The sequence below is a fragment of the Pan troglodytes genome, chromosome 1 (genome assembly GCF_028858775.2).
Source record: "Pan troglodytes isolate AG18354 chromosome 1, NHGRI_mPanTro3-v2.0_pri, whole genome shotgun sequence".
Lineage (NCBI taxonomy): Eukaryota > Metazoa > Chordata > Mammalia > Primates > Hominidae > Pan > Pan troglodytes.
The window spans coordinates 195160872-195188492 of NC_072398.2; the positions used below are offsets into that span (position 1 = coordinate 195160872).

The following is a 27621-nucleotide window of genomic DNA, read 5'->3' on the forward strand; positions in this document are numbered from 1 at the left end:
GCTTTTCACCAAATATTTCCAGTTCTCTCAGCTTCCAGGCCTATGGTAGTATCACACTACATTCTCAATGCCCATCCCCACTGCTCCCACGCAAGTTGGGTAAGGCCATATGGCTGGTTGTGGCCAAGGAGTTGCAGAGAGAAAAAAGAATGTGGGGCCAGCAACATTCCAAATAGCAGCTGCTCTGCCAAGCTGGGTCCCCAAATGGAGATGACATGATGACACAGAGCAGAGGCCGCGTCTACCTTCAGTGGACGCATAACAGGAGCAAGAAACAAATCTTTGTTTTTGTGAACCACTGAGAGTTTGAGGTTTGTGACTGCAGCATAACCTAGCTTATCCTGACTGTTATATCTACTGCTTGAAATCATCCCTCATTCAGCATTAAAAGGGTCCATACCATATACTGGTGTCTTTCCAGGCAGGATAACCACTATTAGCTGTAGGCCCACATAAGTCATTTTCAGATGTTTAAACATAGGCTCCACACTGTCTGCACCTTGTGCATACTTGCAGAAACATGGCTGACCCTGGATGGGCATTCCTGCATCCTTAGAGATTTTACGCAGCTGGTCAGTGAAACTCCTGTTAAAATAGAACCAGTAACACGGTTTTTTTCATTTCAGAGTACATTTCTAGCATTCATTTTCCTCTGAAATACTTCCTTCAGTTTTGTAAATTCTTAGCCAAATTTAGAAACAAGTAAACAAATAAATAAAAATCTTTAACTGGTTGCCAAAAATGGACTGGCAATTGCAATTAAACTTGCAATTTAACTTGCAGTTAAACAGAAAAGAATCTGTATTACTAAGCTATCAGATTATCAACTGAAATTTTTAAATAATTATGCGCAGCTGAACTAGATAGAATAGCATTGCTGTTCAAAGATCTTTCAAACATTCGAATCAATAATTCTGGACTGAAGAAAAGCAGGGTCAAAATTTCAGGTAACGTGCATTTTGGTAAGCCTGGTACAGAAATAGCTGGGTAAGCTTGTGCTCAACTGAGAACACAGAAACATGCTGTTACAAAATCAGTGTATTTAGGACTACATTCAAACTTGGAACAGATTTGGTTCAATAAAAATGTCAAAAGAAATCATCACTTAAAAAAAGCAAAATTCACTTTGAAGTTTTAAATTTTAGATTTAAGAAGTTACTTCAATCTATGTATAAAGCTTTCAGAATTCCTTTGGTGCATTTGCCAATATTTTGTAGAATTCCTTTCTTTCACTCTAGTTCCCTTTTCTTAATTTTTTTTCACTCTTCTCCCTAATTTTATTTTTTTATTTTTATTTTTTTGAGACGGAGTCTTGCTCTGTCGCGAGGCTGGAGTGCAGTGGTGAGATCTTGGCTCACTGCAACCTCTGCCTCCTGGATTCAAGTGATTCTCCTGCCTCAGCCTCCCCAGTAGCTGGGACTACAGGCGCGTGCCACCATGCCTGGCTCATTTTTTGTATTTTAGTAGAGACAGGGTTTCACCATGTTGGCCAGGATGATCTCGATCTCCTGACCCCATGATCCACCCACTCGGCCTCCCAAAGTGCTGGGATTACAGGTGTGAGCCACTGAGCCTGGCCACTAACTTCTTTTATATAGATAGCTGCATCTGTAAGATGCGAACCTACTCTTACCCAGAGACCTTGCAATAAAACAAGCTCATTAGTAAATTATAACGATTAAAAGTAAGCTAGTTTTTGATCTTAGCTGAAAAGATACAATTAATACCAAAGGAAGCTTCAATAAGAACTCAAGAATTTGCCAACCAACATTGTCTCCACCTTGTTACTCACAAATTTCTGCTCTACATGTAAGGAAGCTGAGTCAGATTTTTAATGTAATTCCCAAGTTTGCAAATTACTATAATACAAGGTCTTTTTCATATAGCCAGATGGTGTCACTATGGGAGTCAGGGATTTAGTGCCAGTGTACACAGCACATTCACATAAAGACAGTATTTTCATATCTGGAAGGGATATTACTAAGCTGAAAATATGAAGATACTCACTTTAGTAAATCTTCCCTACATTGTTTCTGAGGTGCAAAACAAGCAACTGCCCAAACTTTAATTTCAATGCCAGCATAAAACTGCTTTCCTCGCATGTCCCAGACACCCTGGTTGGGTGTGGCTACTGTTTTATTCTTTGAAAAAAAAAAAAAAAAGAAGAAGAAGAAGAAGAAGAAACAAAAGAAAAGAGAAAAGACATTACAATCTAAGGCCATTTTACTATTGACGAGTGAATAAACAAAATTCTATTAGGTATGAGCCAGAACACAAAAGGCAATAATGAACAAAACTATGGGTAAATTCAGCAGTGGCAGAGTAGAGAAACCCTGGATTATTCTCTTTTTGACTGGTTGTGGAAGAAGCTTGCTGAATAAAATAAAAAGCTTACCCGGCCTCCATATTGCAGCATTGGTGCTGGAAGTACCCTGCCTGTGAGCTCTGTCATTTCATTGTGGACAACAATACCAAATTCTTTAAGGTATGGATCAGGTCCACCCACCATACTGTTGCTCTTCACCTAAAGAACAGGAAAGCCTGCATATATAAAAACCAGAGAGTAACTGTGTCCCAGGAGGAGTTTTCTATTCTTTTGTTTTTTGTCATCTCAAAGCTAGCTCATCTTGAAGACCATGCCTTACTGACCAGTCTACTGATCTCTTCCTGTCTGTCAGGAGCAGATCTTGCTGTAGCTTTGATCATTGTGGAAGTCTGATTGTCTGTGAGCTTCTTGATACATCGCTGTCCTGCCACTATATTACAGACCTGCCAAGAGACAAAGAGAAATTGGTTTGTGTAAAGGGTTCCACATCTTAAACCTTTGCCAAACCATATCTTATATCCTCTATTTCCAGAAAAATTAAAATTTGGTTATATAGTGAAATCATCTGCCAAAAATATTTTAGAAATTAACACTAAATTTCACCACTAGTTTAGAACTCTACTTAAAAACATATACTCATTCAAGAGATCAGCAAATTGGCAAAAGAAAATTTAACTTACCTCGAGTGGCAAGTATGTATGCTTTTGTTCTTGTCCCACTTGGAGACAGGGAAGATGGGGGTATTTCAGTTGCAGACTATACTTTTGCTTAAAATATTGAGCTACTGTACATTCCATAGCTTGACCGTTTTCTAGCTGCAAAGGAAAACTATAGGAGAGAATGTCTTTTTTAGAATATTTCTTCAAGTTCTTTCTTTTCTTTTCTTTTTTCTTTTTTTTTTGAGACAGTGTCTCACTCTGTCGCCCAGGCTGGAGTGCATGGCGTGATCTCAACCTCCGCCTCCCGGGTTCAATGGATTCTCATGCCTCATCTTCCCAAGCAGTTGGGATTACAGGCGTGTGCCACCATGCCCAGCTAATTTTTGTATTTTTAGTAGAGACAGGGTTTCACCACGTTGGTCAGGCTGGTCTCGAACTCCTGACCTCAAGTGATCCGCCCACCTCGGCCTCCCAAAGTGCTGGGATTACAGGCGTGAGCCACTGTGACTGGCCAAATTCTTTCTTTTCTAAACAATAAACAAACAAAGCCCACTAATAATTCCTACCTTCATCAGTCACTTAAAAAAACAAAGGTCAATCTTTTTTTTTTTCTTTTTTTTTTGTGAGACAGAGACTCACTCTGTTGCCCAGGCGGGAGTGCAGTGGCACCATCTTGGTTCACTGCAATCTCCATCTCCCGGGTTCAAGCGGTTCTCCTGCCTCAGGCTCCCGAGTAGCTGGGATTACAAGTGCGCGCCACCACCTATAATTTTTGTATTTTTAGTAGAGACAGGGTTTCACCGCATTGGCCAGGCTGATCTAGAACTCCCGACTTCAGGTGATCCACCTGCCTCATCCTCCCAAAGTGCTGGGATCACAGGTGTGAGCCACATGCCCAGCCAAAAAACAAAAGTTAATCTTTATTTGAGCATTTTCACTTAAGTAAGTTTAGTATTTAACCAGAACAATGATTCCATTGAAATTTTCCATGTTTGTTAAAGCTTGGATGAGAAATTTTTTTAAATTAAAATTTAAGAAGAATTTTAAAAAAATAACTTAAAACAAGAAGATACTGCAGAACCAGAACATACATAGACTCACTTGAGGTCAGGTAACACCTACAGGTACAAATACAACCTCTTGCTGGCTTCAAATTAACATAAAGATTTGGAGTAATCCATGTAGGTGTTTTGTTCCCTTAAGATAACTTTATGTAAAATGAGTGTAGCATAGTTATTGGGGCCACATTTTTAGATTCCCAAATTTTTAGATCCTAAAACTAGAACAAATACATGTGGATCTGGAGACAACAAGACCAAATACATGAATCTGAGACTGTGCCAGAATATTTGGCATAATTAAGATACTCTATTTGGCTTTTCCAGTAGGCAAATTATCTCAAATACTTAGTACAATGATAACTTTAATCTTGCTTTTTTTTTTTTTTTTTGAGACAGAGTCTCGTTCTGTCACCTAGGCTGGAGTGCAGTGGCATGATTTTGGCTTACTGAAACCTCCACCACTTGGGCTCAAGCAGTTCTCCCACCTCAGCCTCCCAACTAGCTGGGACAAATGCCTGGCTAATTTTTTTGTATTTTTTATAGAGGGGTCTTGCCACATTGCCCAGGCTGGTCTCGAACTCCTGGGCTCAAGGAATCCTCTTTCCTCAGCCTCCCAAAGTGTTGGGATTACAGTTGTCAGCCACCATGCCGGGTTTTAATCTTGCTTTTTTTTTTTTTTTTTTTTTAAGATGTTGTCTCACTCTGTTGCCCAGGCTAGAGTGCAATCTCGGTTCACTGCAACCTCTGCCTCCCGGGTTCAAGTGATTCTCCTGCCTCAGCCTCCCAAGTACCTGGGATTACAGGCGCCTGCCACCATGCCTGCCACCATGCCCAGCTAATTTTTGTATTTTTAGTAGAGACAGGGTTTCACCATGTTGGCCAGGCTGGTCTTGAACTCCTGACCTCTAGTGATCTGCCTGCCTTGGCCTCCCAAAATGCTGGGATTTAGAGGCGTGAGCCACTGCGCCCAGCCCGTTAATCTTGCTTTCTTAAGTGCCACAGCCTTACAAAGTAGTGGTGCAGTAAGGGTCATCTATGTGATATTTAAATATATGAGTTATAATCTTTCAGCAAAGATTATATACGTCTATAAGTCTAATTATTCTAACAGGGTTATGTGAAATAATTAAATAATGAAAAGAGCACAGTTCTTGAACAAATGCTACAATTCTCAACAGTGACTTCATAAGGTTTTGGTAACTTTTTTTTTTTTCTGAGAAAGAAGTCAATGGTATAATACAAATAATACATGAAATACCAATTTACCACTCTTAAGAAATTCATGTAGTGTGTACATGAGGTCATACTGAAGAATTTATTCCAATCAGACTGAAATAATGCACTTTATTTATCCAGAAGCCATCTGAAAATTTCAACTATCTAGACAAAGCCCTCTGGGTGATTTTGATATGCACTAAAGTTTGAAAATTAAGAATCATGAATCTAAAACAAAGTCAGATTTGAATATAAGCAAAAAAAGGTGTGTGTGTGGGGGGGGGGGCTCTGAGTAACCAAAATAATGTAAATGTAGTAAAGTGTATACTGTATATTTAACTCTTTATTTAGAAGAGCCAATATTTATGTTTATGTCAGACATGATCTTGATTACAAGAATAAGATACAGATATAATTTTTAAAGCACTTTCACATATAGTGTCTCACTGAGGCACAGTTTTCAGTAGATTAGAGGTGTTGGGTGATGGGCTGGGCGCAGTGGCTCATGCCTGTAATCCCAGCACTTTGGGAGGCCGAGGCGGGTGGATTGCCTGAGGTCAGGGGTTCAAGATCAGCCTGGCCAACATAGAGGAGCCCTGTCTCTACCAAAAATACAAAAAATTAGCTGGGCATGGTGGCAGGTGCCTGTAATCCCAGCTACTTGGGAGGCTGAGGCAGGAGAATCGCTTGAACCCGGGAGGTGGAGGTTGCAGTGAGCAGAGATCACGACATTGCACTCCAACCTGGGCAACAAGAGCAAAACTCTGTCTCAAAAAAAAAAAAAGAAGTGTTGGGTGATTAGGAAAATGAGATTGGGGAAATGGAAAGGAGTATGCTGCTGGAGGATGCCATAGACACCAACAGCTGTAAGAAGTGACAGCTACCTACACAGGGAGGGAGAGAAATCCACACAAAACACAAAGCAATAGATGTCTTCTCCCAGCCTGGGCAACAAAGTGGGACCCCATCTCTATTAAAAATACAAAAATTAGCCAGGCATGGTGGCACGTGCCTGTAGTCCCAGATACTCAGGAGGCTGAGGTGGGAGGATTGCTTGAGCCCAGGAAGCTGAGGCTGCAGTGGGCCATGACGGTGCCAAGCACTATATATATATACGTGTGTCTGTATTTTTTTTAGAAGATACATACATACATATAAAATGTCTTCTCATATATTTTATTTACATGTATGTCTTCTCCTGACAGCCTTATATGATATCTAGGCCTTAATAGACCTTTTGAGCCATGTATTAAGAATTACAACAGTAGGCTGGGTGTGCTGGTTCACACCTGTAGTCCCAGCACTTTGGGAGGCTGAGGCGGGCAAACTGTTTGAGCCCAGGAATTCAAGACCAGACTGGGCAACATAGCAAAACCCCACCTCTACAAAAAAAATTAGGCGAGTGTGGTGGTGCATGCCTGTAATCCCACTACTTGGAAGTCTGAGGTGGGAGGTTCACTTGAGCCCAGAAGGTGACAGAGTGAGACCCTGTCTCCAAAAGAAAAAAAAAAAAAAAAAAAAAGAATGACAACAGTATAATAAAAAAAAGCTTATAATGACTCTGCATCATTAAATAAAAAGATTAAATAAAACATAGATTAAATAAAAGTTAATCTATGTTTAACATACTCTACTTAAGAGGTAAATTGAATTAAAGGCAAGGAATGTGTTTTATAAATACCTCTACCAAAAATATTCAGAAAATGTTTTAAAACTTTGGTGTTAAAAGCAAAGATTCTGGTGATCTTGAAAATTTCAGTATAAGATAACCAATTTCTTTCTTTTTTTCTTTTGAGATGGAGTTTCACTCTGTCACCCAGGCTGGAGTACAAGGTGTGATCTTGGCTCACTGCAAACTCTGCCTCCTGGGTTCAAGCGATTCTCCTGCCTCAACCTCCCAAGCAGCTGGGATTACAAGCGCCTGCCACTAAGCCTGGCTAATTTTTATAGTTTTTAGTAGAGATGGGGTTTCACTATGTTGGCCAGGCTGGTCTCGAACGCCTGACTTCAAGTGATCTGCCTGGCTCGGCCTCCCAAAGTGCTGGGATAACAGGTGTGAGCCACCATGCCCGGCCAAGATAACCAATTTCTTTTTATTTATTAATTTTTTTTGAGACAGGGTCTTGCTCTGTTGCCCAGGCTGGAGTGCAGTGGTGTGACCTCGGCTCACTGTAACCTCCACCTCCCAGGTTCAAACAATTCTCTGCCTCAGCCTCCCGAGTACCTGGTGTTACAGGTGCCCGCCACCACGCCCAGCTAATTTTCTTGTATTTTTAGTAGAGATGGGGTTTCACCATCTTGGCCAGGCTGGTCTTGAACTCCTGACCTCATGATCCACCTACCTCGGCCTCTCAAAGTGCTGGGATTACAGGTGTGAGCCACTGTGCCCGGCCAATAACCAGTTTCTTAAAACAATTATAGTAGCTCTCTCTGTTACTAAAAATGTAATTGTATTACTTTAGATGTGGTTAACATACGTTTGATGACTGGCTGGCCGTCTAGTCACATTACAAACTCGGTATTTTCGTTTCATCTGTCCACAGTGGGTCACCTCAACTTTGAGACCTGAAATTTTTTTTAAAAGGCAAAACATCAGTTAATTAAAATCACAGTGGCAAAAACAGATTCAAATGTTGTCTTCAAAATGTCATGACATTGTACAGGATAAAAATTGCAAGAATATGGGGACAATTTCATCGTTATAGGCAAAAAACCTGAGTTAAGCAGAATAAATTAGAACTCAGATGACCTAAGATGCTCAATCTCCTTTAGTTTATTATTTCATCCAATAAGTATTTATTAAGCATCAACTATGTTCTGATGCTTATTTTCAGGTCTGGAGACAGCTTTCGTGAAGTTTATATTCTAGTGAGGGAAGCTAACTAATAACAAGAAGAAAAGAAATCCCAGAAGGATAATAAATGAATTTATCTTATTTTATTAAAATGGAAGTTCTTAAGTGGGTAAGCGTAGCATTTACTGAGTGCCTGATATGTGACAGGTACTATGCTAGAAAGCTTTATAAGCCTAATTGCATTTAATTCTCACAACAACTCTACAAGGTATATATTATTATCTTTACCTTAGAGATGAATACACTAAGGTTCACAGTGGTTAAGGAACTTGACCAAGGTCCCATTGATAGAAGTGGTTAGCCTGAGACCGAAGCCCAGGTCTGTGTGACTCCAGAGCACAGGCAACGTGCAGCATGCTGAGCTGCTTCTCCAAGACTACATTAATGCAAACACTTACCTCTGATTTCTTTGGTAAATTTGACACGCTGGGAGTCTGTTAGAGGTTTGGTCTGTTCATTGATGTTCTGAATGTCTAAAACCTCACACATGAACTCAATGATAGGCTGAGCCCGGTAGAAAGCAGTTGCAGATACTAACAAACAGAGAAGGATACTTCACTTCAGGGAAAAGGGAAGGGCCAAAACAAACAAACAAACAAAAACCAGCCCAAAGAGTTATTGGATAAAGAGAGTTCCATCCTACCATCAATGTTGAGCATCATATTCCACATGGCAGGTCTCACAGACTGATGAAAACCAAACCAGACCTCCCTGCCCCCTCCCAGAGGGTGGTAGTAACCTTCCGGGGGTGAGAAAAAGGAACGGCCCACTGGGGTGTACCTGAAGAAATAAGAGTTTGCATGTGTCACATTAAACATGTGAAAGGTCCTTCATTTCACTCTCAACTCTGGGAGCTGAAATCAAATTTGAACTATGACTTATGCAGAAATTTTTCAATGGCTCCAGTACAACCTACCAAAAAAGTCTGACATTTGTAGGAAATAATCCAAACCAAGGTACTAACCTCATGGAGGGAAGGTGTCTTGTGATAACATCAAGTGCTTGTACTGAGTCATCTGGGACTTCATTCAAGTGCCCAGCCAAAGCTTCTAAAAGCAACTGAAGGCTCACAACTGACACCCACTGAACAGACACTTTAAATGTTTGGTCTTTACCCTCGCCTGGAAGAGTCACCTCCATATCAACCTAAGGAAAAAAATACATGAATACAAACACAAATGTTTACAATGGCTGTGGGAAAGATCCCAAGAATATGCAGTATGATACATGCATAAGGATATTTAACTTTTTTTTACAATTGCGTAACATTGGAAACAACTTAGTGTCCATGAGTAGGGGTATAATTTAATATGTAACATTATACAATAGTGAAAAAATAAGGTAGATGTTATAACATGGATGACGGTTGAAAACATTATGCTAAATGAAACAAGCCAGATACAAAAAGGCAAATATTTCATGATTCTATTTCTATGAAGTACATTGAATAGTCAAATTTAAAGAGACAGAAAGTAGAATAGCGGTTCTCAGGGACCAGGGACAGTAGGGTATGGGGAATTATTGTTTAATAGGTACAGAGTTTTCATTTGGAATGATGAAAAAGTTCTGAAAATGGATAGTGATGATGGATGCACAACAATGTGAACGTACATAATGCCATTAAACTGTAACATAAAATCATAATTTTTTTTTGAGACAGGGTCCTGCTCTGTCATCCAAGCTGGAGTGCAGTGGTGCAATAATAAGTTATTGTAGCCTCAAAGTCCTGGGCTCAAGGGATCCTCCCACTTTAGCCTCCCAAGTAGCTGGAATTACAAGTGCACACCACCATGCCTGGCTAATTAGAAATTTTTTTTTTGTAGAGATGGGTCTCCCTGTGTTGCTCAGGCTGGTCTCAAACTACTGGCCTCAAGCAATTCTCCCACCTCGATCTCCCACAGCACTGGGATTTTTGGCTGGGTGAAGCACTACACCCAGCCAAAAATAGTAAATTTTATGTTATATATTATTTTACAACAATAAAAACTTAAATTTGAAAAAAAAAATAAGGTAGATATAAATGTATAGAAATGGAAAGATCTTTCAGGCATATTGTTAAATGAAAAGCAAATCATAGAGTGACATGCAAAACAATAAGAATACACATCAACATATGTATAAATAGCAGCTAATATACATAACATATCTAAAAAGATACATACCAAACTACTATAGTAGTTTCCTTTGGAAAGGAAAATGGTAGTGAGGGTGCAGATAAGTGGTGGAGGCAGTAAATCACAGCATTTCTAGATTGTCTGGATAAATTTATTATGAGCATATGTTCACACAGTACTTTTCTAATTTAAAAAAAATAAATGTTTAAAAAAGTATTGTGCTATTATAATCTATTTTCATAAGTGAGTATTATATAGTTTTCTATAATTTATAAAACCCTGTTGTTCAGATTCAGGTAGTACTTTGTTAAAGTACATGGTTAATGTGAGAAATTACGTAAAGATGACATAATCAACCTCAATCCTAATGCTCATCTCATTTTCAATTATCAGTTAACTAAGACAAGAGAATATGGACAGAATAACAAATCTATCATCACTATAAAAAACAACTCTCGCTGGGCGTGGTGGCTCATGCCTGTAATCCCAGCACTTTGGGAGGCTGAGATGGTGGATCACCTGGGGTCAGGAGTTTGACACCAGCCTGTCCAACACGGTGAAACCCCATCTGTACTAAAAAAAAAAAATAATAATAATAATAATAAAAATTAAGGCCAGGCGCAGTGGCTCATGCCTGTAATCCCAGCACTTTGGGAGGCTGAGGCGGGTGGATCACCTGAGGTCAGGAGTTCGAGACCAGCCTGGCCAACATATAGTGAAACCCCCATTTCTACTAATAAAATACAACAATGATCTGGGCGTGGTGGCACACGCCTATAGTCCCAGATACTTGGGAAGCTGAGGCAGGAGAATCGCTTGAACCCAGGAAGTGGAAGTTGCACTGCGCCAAGATCGCGCCACTGCACTCCAGCCTGGGCAACAGAGCAAGGCTCCGTCTCTCAAGGAAAAAAATAAAATAAAAATTAGCCAGGTGTGGTGGCACATGCCTGTAATCCCAGCTACTCAGAAGGCTGGGGCAGGAGAATCACTTGAATCTGGGAGGCAGAGGTTTCAGTGAGTGGAGACCAAACCACTGCATTCCAGCCTGGGTGACAGAGCGAGATCCCATCTCAAAAAAAAAAAAAAAAATTTCTAAGAATTGATGTGTTATTACAGAAACTTTTCTTTCTGCTCACATACAGATTTTTAAAAATTGATATATGACAGTTGTACATACTTTTGGGGTACATGTGATATTTTGATATCTGTATGCAATGTGTAATAATGAAATCAGGTTAATTAGGATATCATCACCTCAAACATTTATGTTTTTTGCGTGTGTTGGGAAGAAAAGGAAATATTTTTGTCATGTATAATTACTACTAAATGAACTAAGTATTTCTTGCTCTTAACACTTACCCTATCCCGTCCAATTGGTAGTGGATGTGCTGTGTACATGTTTCTTTTGCCATCATACCCAGGCTGCCGATCACCAAATATTTGCATCTTGAAGTGCCGCACCATTGTATCTACTACCTCCCTTCACAGTAATGGAGATAATGGCAGTTAGCTTTCAGAAATGGTGAACAGTAAGAAAAGCATCATCATACTTTAATCATTTAAATTCGGTTCAGTATTACTTGGAAAAAGTAAGAGTTAAGGTTACAATTGATTCGAGTACTTTAAAAAATAGTTAACTAAAGAAAGGTAGCAACAAGTGTACAAAAACAACTGTAAGATGATATCAGAAATGGGGAATAAAAGAGAGAATAACATTTATGGTATCCTCTCAACCTCCTCTTTCCAAAATCCTCTCCTGTGATAAACACAGCCTTATAAGAATAACCTGGCTGGGTGTGGTGGCTCACGGCTGTAATCCCAGCACTTTGGGAGGCTGAGGTGGGTGGATCACTTGAGGTCAGTATTTCGAGACCAGCCTGACCAACACAGTGAAACCCTGTCTCTACTAAAAATACAAAATTAGCCGGCATGGTGGCACGTGCCTGTAATCCCAGCTACTCAGGAGGCTGAGGCAGGAGAATCGCTTGAACCTGGGAAGCGGAGGTTGTGGTGAACCAAGATCGTGCCATTGCACTCCATCCTGGGCAACAAGAGTGAAATTCTGTCTCAAGAAAAAAAAGAATAACCTATCTTGGATATCTAAGTTTGACACGGAGGTACATCACTGAACGATGATAAGTTTGTCATCAAATCAATATCCTGGCTGGGCGTGGTGGCTCATGCCTGCAATTCCAGCACTTTGGGAGGCCGAGGCAGGTGGATCACTTGAGGTCAGGAGTTCGAGACTAGCCTGGCCAACACAGTGAAACCCAGTCTCAACTAAAAAAAATAGAAAACTTAGTCAGGCATGGTGTAATCCCGGGTACTTGGGGGGCTGAGGCACGAGAATCACTTGAACCCAGGAGGCAGGGGTTGCAGTGAGCTGAGATCGTTCCACTGTACTCCAGCCTGGGCAACAGAGTAAAACTCTGTCAAAAAAAAAAAAAATCCTTATTCAAGTATATTGGTTTTGAGAAAGAGAATCAGCAGGAATTTAAAAATCTGAGGATCAGTAAATCTAAGATCCATGATACACAAACAAATAAGTCAACCCCTTTGCCTAATGCCAGTGATTTATTATTCTGTATACCGTCTTGTCTTATTCCAAAGTGCTTGTCTTATTTCAAAGTGCTTATTCCAAGCAGTGTAGACAAGGGAATGTTGTAAAATATTCTCTTTCCAAAAAGATTATTAATATAGCTTCTTTGTTTTTAGAATAAAAGTCTTTTTCTCAATCAAGCATGCAGAACTTTACTTAAGTGTTCTTGCATATATGCCAGATCACACTGTATGCAGGCTGTGGAATAAATGCAGTGGCAAAAAAACTGGTGTATAGAGTTTAAGATATGGACAGACCAGGGTTTGTGAGATTTTTGAATGCTAGAGTCAATGAAAAGTTAGGTGCTTTAACTTAGCAATGTTTGTGAGTTTCATGTGTGGGAACAATATCTTAAAAGCCAAAATACATCACAACTAGCTAATACATTTATATTACTACAAATGAAATCTGTGGGAAAGTCATGTTTACAAACCAAATCATGCCACTGAAAAAAATTGATGGAGAGACGTGGTATCGTACAATCTCCATTTTAAAGAGCTAACTTAAGAACTATACGTTTTCATACTAGAAAAGAGTAATTTCTCATCTTACATTCTTAAATTCTGACCAAAAAGTTTTAGAGTAAAGAGCTACTTTCACCTCTATTCTCATTTAATCTTCACAGCAACCTCGTAAAACAAATAGGAAAATGATTATGGTCCTCATATTAAAGAAAAGAAAAAAGAAAAATTCAGAATGGGCAAGTGGCCTGTCCCTGATCACACAATGATTAAGTGGCAGTACTGCATGACCTTGGACAAGTTACTTAATCTTTCACTTGTCTGTTTCTTCATATGTAAAGTTATGATAATAATAATAATAATACTCCCCTTGAAAAGTGGTTGTCTTAATTGAGCAAATACACAGAGTATTTATTTATTTATACAGTGTTAGGTAAAACACATAGAGTATTTAGAATGGTGCTTGTCCCACAATAAGCCTTTGTACTCTGATCTGCTCATGGATATCATTCCAAGAATTGTCTTCTCTCCTAAATCATCAAATTTTTCCTTTTTACTGGATTATTCCCTTCAGCATACAAATATGCTCTAATTTCTCTCATCTTAAAAAAAAAAATCAAACTTTCTTGGGCCAGGCGGGGTGGCTCATGCTTATAATCCCAGCACTTTGAGGGGCAGAGGCAGGCAGATCACTTGAGGTCAGGAGTTTGAGACAAGCCTGACCAACATGGTGAAACCTCGTCTCTACTAAAAATAAAAAATTAGCCAGGTATGGTGGTGCATGCCTGTAATCCCAGCTACTCGGGAGGCTGAGGCAAGGGAATCAGTTGAACCCCAGAGGTGGAGGTTTCAGTGAGCCAAGATCGCACCACTGCACTCCAACCTGGGTGACAGAGTGAGACTCCATCTTAAAAAAAATACATAAATAAAAAATTAAACTTTCTTAATCTCAGTTTCTCCCCGTCTGAACATTCTATTTCTGTGCTCCCTTTTGTATCAAAATCCCTTGAAGGAGTTGTCTGTAATTCCTCTTCCCCTTTCTCCCTTGAACTTTCTCAAGTAAGGCTTTTTCTCTACCAAACTACTGTTATCGACGTCCTCCAGTGGGCTCCATATAGCTAAATTCAATGCTCCTTGAACATTAGATAATCCATCCTTCCAACTTAAAACATCTTCTTCCTTTGCCTCCAGAGTACCACTCCCCTGGTTTTCTCCTATCCCAGTGGTCTCTCCATGCCAATCTTCCTGCTGATACTTCCTCATCGCCTTTAATCTTTCAGTTAAATCTTTAAATATTGGAGTGCTTCAAGACCCAGTGTAGGAGCCTTATTTTCTCCACACACACTCACTTTCAACATAATCTCATCCAGTCTCATGGCTTTATCATCAATAAGCTCATGATTCTCAAATGTTTGTCTCCAGCCTTGAACTGTTCCCTGAATCCAACCTTAATACTGTATTCAACCTCCTTTTTTTTTTTTTTTTTAAGACTCAGAGTCTCACTCTGTCACCTGGGCTGGAGTGCAGTGGTGCTATTTTTTTTTTTTTTTTTTTTTTTGAGACAGAGTCTCACTCTGTCGAACAGGCTGACGTGCAGTAGCACGATCTCAGCTCACTGCAACCTCCGTCTCCCGGGTTCAAGTGATTCTTCTGCCTCAGCCTCCCGAGTAGCTGGGACTACAGGCACACACCACCATGACCAGCTAATTTTTGTATCATTAGTAGAGACAGGGTTTCACCATATTAGCCAGGATGGTCTCAATCTTCTGACCTCATGATCCACCCACCTCGGCCTCCCAAAGTGCTCACATCCAAAGATGTGAGCCACCGCGCGCGGCCTTTTGTTTTTTTTAATATAGACAGAGTCTAGCCATGTTGCCTAAGCTTGCTGCAAACTCCTGGCTTCAAGCAATCCTCCCACCTCAGCCTCCTAAAGTGCTGGGATTACAGGTACGAGCTACCACAGCCGATCTCCACTAGCATGTCTAATAGTCATCTCAACCCTGATGTCCAAAACGCACAGGTCTCCTGATCTGCTACTCCCTGCTTCTGCTTCTCTTGCAGTTTTCCCCATCTGATAAATGACAACTCCTTTTTTTCCAGTAGCTCAGGACATAAACCCTGGAATTAATCATGACTAATTTCTTTCTTTCACACCACATGTTCAATCCATCAGTAAATCTTATTAACACTAGTATGAAAATATTTGCAGGATCTGACCACTTCTCATCACTATCAATTATACTACTCAAGTCTAAACCACCATTACTTTTCACCTGAATCATTCCAAGTGCCTCTTAATTAATTTCCATGCTTTTCACCCTTACCTGCTAGGGTCTAATTTCAGCACAGCATCCAGGGCAATCCATTAAAAATATAAGTTTGTCATGTCTTAGATTTATTTAGTCACGTTGTGGGTTTAGTATTTAAAACTCACCTAACCAGAATAAATGACAAAGTGTTATGAATGTCTACAAGTTCTGCATGATAGAGGCCTTCTGAAATTTCTCCAACCTCATCTCCTATCACTCTCCCCCACTCACTCACTTGCTCCAGCAATCCAGAATTATCTGCTGTTTCTTTCTTTCTTTCTTTTTTTCTTTTTGAGACAGAGTCTCCCTCTGTTGCCCAGGCTGGAATGCAGCGGCATGATCTCCACTCACTGCAACCTCCATCTCCCAGATTCAAGTGATTCTCCTGCCTCAGCCTCCCAAGTAGCTGGGATTACAGGCACGTGCCACTACGCCCAGCTAATTTTTGTATTTTTAATAGAGACAGGGTTTCACCATGTTGGCCAGGCTGGTCTCGAACTCCTGACCTCAAGTGATCTGCCCGCCTCAGCCTCCCAAAGTGCTGGGATTACAGGCATGAGCCACCACGCCCGGCCCGCTGTTTCTTGAACTCACCAAGCTTCTGACTTTGCCTGGGACACTCTTCATGCAGATATCCCTCACCTCCTCTAGGTCAAATATCACTTTTCAGTGAGACTTTCCCTAGGTATTTGCATACATATATACATATACATACGTGTGTGTATATCTACATATGCATGTATATGTATATATAAACATATATATTCATTCATATATAAATCTCAGTGCTCATCCTATCCCCATTTCCTATCTTCCATCTCTATTTTCTTTTTCTTTATTGCATTTATTACCAACTAATAAAATACATGTTTTGTTTGCTTCTTCATTTATTGTTGGTCTTCCCCATTAGAATATAAGCTCCTCAAAGGTAGAAACTTTTGCCTGTTTTGTTCATGGTGAATTCCCAGAGCACAGGGCAATACCTGGCACAAAATAAACATTCAATAAAATATTCGTTGGATGGATCAATGTTATCCATTACCACCACTTCTACTACTATTGATCTCAGTTACACAATAGCCAATAATGGGTTTACATGAGAATGAACTATACCAGAAAGCCAAATTTTGATCCATAATGAGAAAAATATCAAGCGGCACAAAATATTTAACTTGACAGCAAAGAGCAATCTTAAAAAAGCAAGAATCTTAATATCAAATATTGCCTGAATGTCACTGCATAGAAACAGAGAAAACAAAAGTGGATGTATACTCAGCACACTGTAAGAATATTTGCTACAGGGCTGTCTTCACACCAGGTAAATTCCTGCTATACAGACCACAATACTTACATCCTCTCATCAGGACCACTCTTAGATAATGCTAGAAATAACTAGAGCTTCTCTCTGTGCTTAGTTTTCTCAGTACTCCAAGATGACTTTTCTGTCTTTCTTTTCCCCCAAGAAAAAATCTGCAAGTAATCTTCTGTATTGATATTATATATATATACATCTTTCTCATGTCCAAAGCCAACATATAATAATAAAATTTGAATTTCCAGATAGTTCTATTTCCCACAGACACTAATGTCTTCACCTATTTTAGTAAATTTTTGCTACCCTTGGTCAATGAAAGAGCGACCTTTCTTTTTCATAATTAAATAAGTGTTTACTGATTGACTAATAATATATCCAGCACTTTGCTAGAGCCTACAGAGGATAACCAAGCATGAGACAGCAAACCTGCTATTAAGAAACCTATCATCTTAGAGAATAACAAAGCCTACATGTTGGATGAATTTAGAGAACAATATGATACATAAATAAATTATATGCACTTAAATATACAGAAAACCACTGTTTCTAATCCTTACCTGTTGACTCTACGAGGCCGTTTTTCAGGCTTAATATCCACATCATAGTGATACACATCTATTTTAGGAATCTGAACCTGAAAATGATTGGCTAACAGTCGAATTGGTTTTCCAACAGTTCCAAGGCCAGGACGACGAGGTGGCTGAAACAGGCTAGCCGGAGGTCCTAAAGAGATTGAAAGACATTTGCTGTGCTATTTTTTTTTCTTTTTTCTTTCTTTCTTTCTTTCTTTCTTTTTTTTTTTTTTTGAGACAGAGTTTCGCTCTTTCACCCAGGGTGGAGTGCAGTGGCTTGATCTTGGCTCACTGCAACCTCTGCCTTCCAGTTCCAAGCGATTCTCCTGCCTCAGCCTCTCCAGTAGCTGGGATTACAGGAGCCTGCCACCAGGCCTGGCTAATTTTTGTATTTTTAGTAGAGACAGGGTTTCACCACATTGGCCAGGCTGGTCTAGAACTCCTGACCTCGTGATCCACCTGCCTCAGCCTCCCAAAGTGCTGGGATTACAGGCGTGAGCCACCGCACCTGGCCTGCTGTGCTATTTCTTCTTCTTCTTCTTGATGATGATGATGATGGCTACAATTATTGAGATCTTATTATTCACTGTATGTACTCTAATATAAAGAATCTGGGGTGTCTTTCGACCTAAGGTTCTCTAGATTTCTAAATATTTTGCCAAGTTGCTATTATTTTTAACATAAGGACATCAAAATTAGAATGATGAATTCCTCTCAAGTATAGGCTACAGTATAAAATCTTGCATGAGCATTAGTAAAGCTCTATAGCTAGACTTACAAAATTATATGCATTTTAAAAACTATCTCTAAACTCTGGAGCCACCACCCCCAGAGTTGGAAATGACCTATTAATCTCTCACAAATTAGCCTGCATCATTATAAATTGTACATATAGGAGAAGATTAAACCGCAGCTCTATTTATCAATTTATTTGCTAATTTCGATAGTGAAACAATACCAATAAAGCTAGACCTTCTCGTTTATAACTTGATATTTTTAGAACCTGGACAATCTGAGATTTCTTGCTCATAAGATCTAGTTTATTCCACAGACATTTATTCATTTATTCAGTTATAACATGCCTAACCTGTACTATGGACTCAGAACGAAGACAGAGCCCCTTCTTTCAAAGAATGTACAGTCTAGACCAGTGGTTCTCAACCCGGGGCAAATTTGTTCCCCAGGAAACATTTGGCAAATATCTGGACACATTTTTGGTTGTCACAACCTGAGAATTGCTGCTGGCATCTAGTGGAAAGGACCCAGGATACAGCTACGCATTCTACAATGCATAAGACAGCCCCCCACAACAAAGAATTACCCAGTCCAAAATATCAATAGTGCTGAGAAAGAGGTTGAGAAACCCTGGTGTAGATAGAGTAATTTAATTTCCAAACTATTTCAAAAAAGAAAAGATTCTATAAGTTAAAGAAACCTTGCATACTCTCTCCCCTCTTAAAATTTCAATGCATATTATCATATTAAATTCTCTAAAAAGTCATGTAATAAATAAACCTGGTTAATTTTACCTCATCATTTAGCTAACTGTTTTTTTTCCCCACAGAACTCTCTCTCTCTAAGATTTGAACATCTATTAATACTCAGCAGAAAAAGATCTTGTGGAGCACAGTCTGGGAGACACTCGTTTAGAGAAAATCTTACTCCTTTTTGATGACAATATCAAGTGGATACTGGCCTAAAAAATGAACATCTTTTCTGCTATGAATAGGCACTGAGCAAAGTGGGCTGTGGTTACAATGGAAAGTTACAACAGGTTCTGTTACTGCAATGGCATTTCACTGAGAACAAAGACTTCACTAAGGAGAGAAAACTTGGAAGCAAGAAGTTGTTCTGGGCCAGGCGTGGTGGCTCACACCTGTAATCCCAGCACTTTGGGAGGCCAAGGCAGGCAGATGACCTGAGGTCAGCAGTTTGAGACCAGCCTGGCCAGCATAGTAAAACCCTCTCTACTAAAAATACAAAAATTAGCCGGGCACGGTGGTGGATGCCTGTAATCCCAGCTACTCAGGAGGCTGAGGCAGGAGAATCGCTTGAACCCGGGAGGCAGAGGTTGCAGTGAGCTGAGATTGTGTCACTGCACTCCAGCCTGGGCGACAGAGGGAGACTCAGTCTAAAACAACAACAAAAAGAAGTTGTTCTGTTCCAACATCACTTAGGAAAATTAGAGCAAATACTTTATGATATTTATGGTTACAGATCACCATATTCTAACACTTAAAGTATTAAAAATCATTTTACATATTAATTATTCATTTTCCCACTATATTCTACTTATCCTTCAGAATTAGGTTTAGATGTAACCTCCTTGGAAAGCCTTTCCTGATTCTCCCAGACTAGAGGATCCGTCCTCTGTGTTCAAAAGACTCTCTCTACAGGGGAACCCATAGAGCAAGTATAAGAAACCACTTGTTAAGTTACTCTGTCTCCTTCACTAGATTGCAAACTCTTATAAACACCGCATGTTCTCACTCATAGATGGGAATTGAACAATGAGAACACTTGGACACAGGAAGGGGAACATCACACACTGGGGCCTGTTGTGGGGTAGGGGGAGGGGGGAGGGATAGCATTAGGAGATATACCTAATGTAAATGATGAGTTAATGGGTGCAGCACACCAACACGGCACATGTATACATATGTAACAAACCTGCACATTCTGCATATGTACCCTAAACTTAAAGTATAATAAAAAAAATTAAAAAAAAAAGAAATGAACCTCCTGTTAATCTTCTCAATATCTAATGCAACAGCCATCATGTTATAAGAATTCAGTAAATGTTGAACTGAACAGTATCAATAATCCCAGATAGAATCTAAACACAAAAATTATAATTATCTTTCTTTCTCTCTCCTTCCTTCCCTTCTGTCCTTCCTTCTTTCCTTCCTTCCTTCCTTTTTTCTCTCTCTCTTCTTTCTCTTTCTCTCTCTTTTTTTTTTTTTGAGATGGAGTCTCACACTGTTGCCCAGGCTGGAGGGCAGTGGTGCGATCTCGGCTCACTGCAACCTCCGCTTCCCGGGTTCAAGAGATTCTCCTGCCTCAGCCTCCCAAGTAGCTGGAATTACAGGCACCCGCCACCATGCCCAGCTAATTTTTTGTATTTTTAGTAGAGACGGGGTTTCACTACATTGGCCAGGCTGGTCTCAAACTCCTGACCTTGTGATCCGCCCACCTTGCCCTCCCAAAGTGTCTCTCTTCATCTTCCTTCTTTCTTCTTTCTTCCTTCTTCCTCTTCCTCTTCTTCTTCTTCTTTTTTTCTTTTTTTGAGCCAGGGTCTTGCTCTGTTGCCCAAGCTGGAGTGCAGTGGGTCAATCATGGCTCACTGCAGCCTCGACCTCCTGGACTCAACTGATCCTCCCACCTCAGCCTCCAGAGTAACTGAGATACCACCCCAGCTAATTTTTGTATTTTTGGTAGAGACAAGGTTTGGGGTTTTGCCATGTTGCCTAGGCTGGTCTTGAACTCCTGGGGTCAAGCAATCTGCCCACCTAGGCCTCCCAAAGTGCTGGGATTACAGTCATGAGCCACCACGCCCAGCTGACAATTATTTTTCAATGAAGCAAAAGCACATAATTTATACTAAAAGTATTCTTTTTTTTTTTTTGAGATGGAGTCTCGCTCTGTCGCCCAGGCTGGAGTGCAGTGGCGCGATCTTGGCTCACGGCAAGCTCTGCCTCCCGGGTTCACGCCATTCTCCTGCCTCAGCCTCCCCAGCAGCTGGGACTACAGGCGCATGCTGCCATGCCCGGCTAATTTTTTGTATTTTTAGTAGAGACAGGATTTCACCATCTTAGCCAGGATGGTCTTGATCTCCTGACCTTGTGATCTGCCTGCCTTGGCCTCCCAAAGTGCTGGGATTACAGGCGTGAGCCACTGCGCCCGGCCCACTAAAAGTATTCTTATTGCTTGGAGTTGAGTTCTACTTCTAGTGTACAAGGGGACCTATCAATACAATTGATAAGACAATTACAAACAAGGTAACAAGGTAAGAAGTAAATAGTAAATAATGTGAGAGGTGATAAACATACTGAATTAACCCAATTAAATCATATAAATAAGTCAACTCTGCATATTTCAAGATACACTTAAGCAATCACTGTATCATTCATAAAGTTGTAAGAGGCCAGGCACAGTGGCTCATGCCTGTAATCCCAGCACTTTGGAAGGCTGAAGCGGGCAGATCACCTGAGGTCAGAAGTTTGAGACCAGCCTGGCAAACATGGCGAAACACCGTCTCTACTAAAAATACAAAAATTAGCTAGGTGTGGTGGTGGGCACCTGTAATTCCAGCTACTCGGGAGACTGAGGCAGGGGAATAGCTTGAACCTGGGAGGTGCAGGTTGCAGTGAGCCGAGATCACGCCACTGCAATCCAGCAAGGGTGACAGAATGAGACTTGTCTTAAAAAAAAAGAAAAAAAATGTTGTAAGAAATATAGCTTTATAATAGAAATTTGAAAACAGAAACTTGGATCAAATGACTTGCTTAAGGACATACGACTTTGAGTTTAAATACTAACTAGAATCCAAATCTCCTAACTCCTAGCCTAGCACTTTTTCTTCCCAATATACTTCATAATCTTGTGATATGTATTATTATCTGAAGTACTTGAAAGTCAAAGAGGCAGAGGCAGAAGAATTGAAAGAAAAACGATTAAGAAGTGGCAAAAAGTAAATATTATTTGTATCTCCTTTCCTTGGCAAAGAGAAAAGTTAGATGGTGAGTGATAATTTCTTTTAATAAGCTTAGAAGATTTAGTTTGAAAATTATAACTTTTTTCATTCTGGAAGTTAATTTCTTTTTTCTTCTTTTTTTAATTTGGGCTAAACAACAGAAATTTATTTGTACAGCTCTGAAGGCTGGGAAAAATCTGGTTTCTTTGAATTTAGCCAGCTATCTACTTAATGAAGCAATAAAGCACAGTGGCTAAAGCTCTGGAACCAAATTACCTAGGTTTAAATCCTGGTCTCACCACTCCCTAATTGCATGACGTTGGGCCAGTTTCTCGGCCTCTCTGCATCTCGGTTTCCTCATTTATAAAATGGGCATGTGTGTAATAATAATGGCATCTATCCCATGAGATGATGTGTATTCAAGGTTTAACATAAAGGCTGGGTGCAGTGGCTCATGCCTGTAATTCCAGTACTTTGGGAGGCCGGGGCGGGTGGATCACAAGGTCAGGAGTTCAAGACCAGCCTGGCCAAGATGGTGAAACCCCATCTCTACTAAAAATACAAAAATTAGCCAGGCGTGGTGGGTGCCTGTAATCCCAGCTACTCGGGAGGCTGAGGCAGAGAACTGCTTGAACCCGGGAGGTGGAGGCTGCAGTGAGCCGAGATGGCGCCACTGCACTCCAGCCTGGGCGACACAGCGAGACTCTGTCTCAAAAAACAACAACAACAAAAAACGTTTAACATAGTGCCTTGCAATAGTAAACGCTCAGTAAATGTTAGCTATTATAATTGCATTTGTAAATGTTATAATCATAGTTAGTGCTCAAAGGTCCCTGAGGTGGTTGGTTTTTGTTTTTTTTTTGTTTTTTGTTTTTGTTTTTTTTTTTGGATGGAGTCTTGCTCTGTCACCTAGGCTGGAGTGCAGTGGCGCAATCTCGGCTCACTGCAACTTCCGCCTCCTGTGTTCAAGCGATTCTCCTGCGGCAGCCTCAGACTACAGGAGCACACCACCACACCCATCTAATTTTTATATTTTTAGTAGAGACGGGTTTCACTACGTTGGCCAGGCTGGTCTTGAACTCCTAACCTCAGGTGATCCACCCACCTCAGCCTCCCAGAGTGCTGGGATTTCAGGCGTGAGCCACTGTGCCCAGCCCCTGAGGTGTTTTTTTGTTGTGGTTTGGTTGGGTTTTTTTTGTTGTTTTGTTTTGTTTTGAGGCAGGGTTTCTTTTTGAGGTGCGATCTCAGCTCACAGCATCCTCTGCCTCCCAGGCTCAAGCCATCCTCCCACTTCAGCCACCAGAGTAGCTAGGGCTACAGGTATGCCACCATGCCCAGCTACTTTTTATATTTTTAGCCAGCTAATTTTTATATTTTTAGTAGAGACGGAGTTTCACCATGCTGGCCAGGCTGGTCTCGAACTCCTGGCCGCAAATGATCCGCCCACCTCAACCTTCCAAAGTGCTGGGATTACAGGCATGAACCACCACAGTTTTATTTTCAGGGTATCCCAAAAATGTGGTGACAAAGTCAGATAACTGCATTCTCTGAAAGGGCAACTGATATGACAACATAGAACAGATGAAGTCAGCCTTAATGAAGAGGAGATGATTAGATTAGAAGTCAAATGACCCAAACTCAGGTCTTTATTTCACCACTTGACCCTTTGAAACCCTAATGAAGTCACTTCATCCTCTCTGAACCTCACTTTTCTCATCTGTAAAATGGGATAGCTACCTGCCCTGCCTACCTCCCAGAGGATCAAATGAGCTAATAGTTATAAAAGCACTTTACAAACTATAAAGTACTGCAAACAACATATTACCAAAATAAGTGGAAATCTAATTAATTATATTTCTGAGTATTGGCAGAAACTGAACTAGGTTGCAGGGAGGCGGTGGGCAGGGAGGGATAGAACAAGACTAGAAGGCTTCAGGGACTGTTCAAGTGAGGAGGGCACAAAGCACTAGATCCAGGTGTGCTCTGCCAAAGAAGCAGGGATGATTCTCTAGGTTCTAAAACAGCCTGGATGAATCATCCCACAAGACGATCAACTCCCTTTGCTCTGATTCTATGCTTAGCAGGCAGCTACTTATTAGTTGGGTTTCCAAGGTACTGCAACACCAAAAAAGGAGTTTGCTAGAGAGCAGACAGGAAAATATTCCACACAACAGAAAAGATCCATGTGACATTTTGGCTTATTCATTAGTGTCTTATAAATGTGGTTAGTGAGAATTAATTTTCCACAATCTGAACAATCCTGAGTGAACCACTAAGTCCTCAAACCTGCAAAAGCTAAAATCAAACCAAAAAAAAAAAAAAAAAAGAGTCCCTGGGCAGTGCCTAATATCACCAGGTTGATCCTTTCCATGAAATTCAGTTTATGCCCACAGTTACACAATTTCTTTCGATATCAGATCATAAATGCAACAGTTGTTTCAATTATGAATTACTAGGGGGAGGGAAGAAACATCTGTTGAGCATCTATAGGCACTAGTCTCTACAATAAGACTTATCATACTTATCATATACTCTCATTTCATTCTCTCAACAATCTTACAGAACATAATTATTATTACCCTCAATTTATAGACGAGAAAATGAAAGTTCAAAGGAATTGAGTAATTTGCCCAGGGTCATACAACTATTACATTACTAGATTGAATCTGTTACATTCCTAAAGACCTGAGCATGTCTTTAGCCAGGGGACATATCTGAAGTTAACCTGGCATAATACACTGAAGTTTATCAAACAATATTAATGCGGCAAGCCAATTTATTTTTAAAAGGCATATGAAATTTGATTATGAGGGCCTTTAAACAATACTTTAAGAAGCAAATTAGGGTGGGGTTTAATCACTCAGCTATGCAAACAAGTGCTAAGTAAACAAACGTGCCAAGTTTCCAAACTCAAATGGCAACTCGAATTTTCTACGCACTAAAAAGATGAAACACTCTACGACTAAGTTCATTATGTAGGTAAAGTTTGAATATTAAAGTGAATTCCACCACAGCCCCTAAACACTGAGCTACTTAGCCAAGGCATTAGAAACCTGTTGGGCTTTGAGGTGGAAGCACCAGGCCCCAATACTCAGGACACTTGTTACAGCCTGGAATGGTTCCTCTGGTTTGGATAGAGAGAAATAACCAGAGGCCATCCATATCCACAACAAATTACAGTTTCCAAAGCACTTTCTCCTTCATTTGATCCTCACAACCACTCATAACCCAATTAGAAGAGAACTCAGGGCATTGAAGCCTGTGGTGGAGCAGACTGACTGGCAACTCCTGTGTCACTCAAAGGCTGGCTCAGACCACTCTGGGACTAACACACAGACTGAGTGACAGAGGCACAGGACCATGTTCTTTGGGACATCAGGGCCTTTCAGAAAGGGTGGGCATTTTGTCCCTTGACCTTCAGAGATCATGAGAGGTGTTTGGATGAAGTTCTTCTTCCTCATCTGAAGGCTCTGGACCGTCTGCCAGTGCAAAGAAAAATAGGGGCGCGGCCCCAAACCAGGACTACCGGCTGGTAGTAGGCAGCGGGGCCCTTTTCCCGGTCTGGGCCAGGCCTCCGCGCGCACTGGGTAGCGGATCGCCCCCTTCTGAGGCCCAAACTACCCTCGTCGCGACCCCGGGCACATATCGTCTCCCCGAGGTGGGGCTAAGAGTGGCCTCCGCCCGGCAGCGCCGGTCACCTTCCCGAACCTCCCCCCTGGACCTCGGGATCCACCCAACGGCCGGCTGGGGCGCGGTCACCGCCCCCCAGGCCCGGGTCAGCTCCCTCCGCTTCGTGCTGCGGGGCTCGGGTCCCCTTCCCCGAGGCCTGGCGGCCCGAACCCGGCGAGGCGACGGGGCAGCGAAAGTCCCGGCCGCCCGCCCCGGGTCCCGGGTCCCGCCCCGACCCGAGCTCGCTCCTCACCGGGTCCCAGCGCCTCCATGGCGGCAGCGGGGGCCGCCTCGCCCCGGTCCCCGGCGCCTCCCGCTCCGGGCCCCGCCGCCGCCGCCGCCGCCGCCGCCGCCGCCGCGTAACGCTTGATCTCCGGAATATTGGCGCTGGGGTGGCGCCGCGGAGACGCGGGCGCTGGGCAGGGGGCGGCGGCGGCGCCCGGCCCGGGGACAGGGACCCGGCTCCGGCTCTTCCGGCCTCAGCGACAACAAAAACAATCCCCGCCGCCGCCGCCGCCAACGGGAGCGGGAGCGGGAGCCAGCGCGCGCGCCCGCCTGGAGGGAAGGGGGCGCGGGGTGCGCGGGCCCAGGGTCCCGGCGGGCGGAGGGGGCGTGCGCGGCCCCGGGCGCGGGGTCCACAGAGCCCGGCAGGCGGCGAGGCGGGTCGGGGGACGAGCGCGCGCCCGGAGGGTGCAGAGCCCGGTGGACGTGTCGGGCACGCGCCCGCTGGCCCGCTCTGCCCCGTCCACCCGAGGAGGCCGTCCGGTGGCCAACGGCTCTGGGGGCTACGTGCCATCCCCCCAGGGCGTCCTGCAAAAGATCTGGATTCCAGTTCCGCTGACCCACAGATTCAGTTTTCCACTTCTGTGAGTGGAAAGTGTACTGAGATTCACAGGAGCCACCTCGCCTCCCTCCTCCCTCCTCCCACCCCAGATCGCTTCTGTCATCTCGTCTTTTAGGGTCACCTTAGACGCTAGCAGTCCTCCTTCATCCCTTCATTCAGCACCACACACCCAACTGCGCGTCCCTCTCCGTATAGCCGGAAGGCACCACGGGAATGGACCCTGATGAATGATGCATTCCCTCCCTGGTCCCATGACAAGCGCCTCTGGTCAGCAAATCACCAGTCACTTTAGAAGAGAAAGGTCTTGGCCGGGCGTGGTGGCTCACGCCTGTAATACCAGCACTTTGGGAGGCGGAGGCGGGTGGATCACCTGGGGTCAGGAGTTTGAGACCATCCTGGCCAACATGGCGGAAGCCCATCTCTACTAAAAACACAAAAAATTAGCCGGGCGTGGAGGCAGGCGCCTGTAATCCCAGCTACTTGTGAGGCTGAGGCAGGAGAATCGCTTGAACCCGGGAGGCAGAGGTTCCAGTGAGCCGAAATCGGGCCACTGCACTCCAGCCTGGGCGACAGAGCAAGACTCTGTCTCAAAAAAAAAAAAAAAAAAAAAAAAAAAAAAAAAAAAAAGAGAGAGAGAGAGAGAGAAAGGTCTTGCTTTCTTGGATGCCTTCCCCTTAGCAGACAAAAGCCAAGGGAGCAGCACCACCTCCAAGGCAGCATGGTCAGCCCAGCAGGCACAGCATCTTTAGGGCTTTCAGTAAGGACTTTGAGTGGGAGAACACTGGACAACAGGCCAAGAAGCAGTTTCTAGTCAGCAGAATGAAGGAGCCCCTTGTCCACCAACTGAAAAGGTACGATGAGTTTGTGTGTGTGTGTTGTATTCCTTTGCTACGGCATAACGTAACAAAGTACCACAGACTGGGTGGC

At 42.2% G+C, this 27621-nt stretch overlaps 2 protein-coding genes across 12 annotated transcripts in view; one reads left to right on the forward strand and one right to left on the reverse strand.

Moving 5' to 3' along the window:
- Nucleotides 1–26903, reverse strand: part of AGO4 (argonaute RISC component 4) — a 50273-nt gene extending 23370 nt beyond the window's left edge. Inside the window, exons 1-12 of one of the 5 annotated variants that reach the window (XR_010147152.1) lie at nucleotides 26816–26903; nucleotides 17474–17639; nucleotides 11589–11709; nucleotides 9080–9261; nucleotides 8759–8895; nucleotides 8514–8648; nucleotides 7739–7826; nucleotides 3007–3154; nucleotides 2650–2769; nucleotides 2396–2524; nucleotides 2008–2141; nucleotides 401–585 (exon numbers count right to left, since the gene is read on the reverse strand). Coding sequence is in view for 3 of the 5 variants with exons in the window: in XM_016959062.4 (XP_016814551.1) it covers nucleotides 401–585; nucleotides 2008–2141; nucleotides 2396–2524; nucleotides 2650–2769; nucleotides 3007–3154; nucleotides 7739–7826; nucleotides 8514–8648; nucleotides 8759–8895; nucleotides 9080–9261; nucleotides 11589–11709; nucleotides 17474–17639; nucleotides 20682–20709 (1573 nt within the window). In the remaining 2 variants the exon portion in view is untranslated. Of the gene's footprint in view, nucleotides 1–400; nucleotides 586–2007; nucleotides 2142–2395; nucleotides 2525–2649; nucleotides 2770–3006; nucleotides 3155–7738; nucleotides 7827–8513; nucleotides 8649–8758; nucleotides 8896–9079; nucleotides 9262–11588; nucleotides 11710–17473; nucleotides 17640–20681; nucleotides 20818–26103; nucleotides 26524–26815 lie in introns of those variants that run through there. The other 4 variants (XR_008538933.2, XM_016959078.4, XM_016959071.4 and 1 more) reach the window with 4 other exon arrangements.
- The window catches only part of CLSPN (claspin), an 82706-nt gene continuing 81629 nt past the window's right edge, over nucleotides 26545–27621 (forward strand). For 6 of the 7 annotated variants that reach the window (XR_001720006.4, XM_016959054.4, XM_016959030.4 and 3 more), the window contains exon 1: nucleotides 26770–27545. The gene's annotated coding sequence lies outside the window, so the exon portion shown is untranslated. Of the gene's footprint in view, nucleotides 26717–26769; nucleotides 27546–27621 lie in introns of those variants that run through there. The other variant, XM_016959056.3, reaches the window with a different exon arrangement.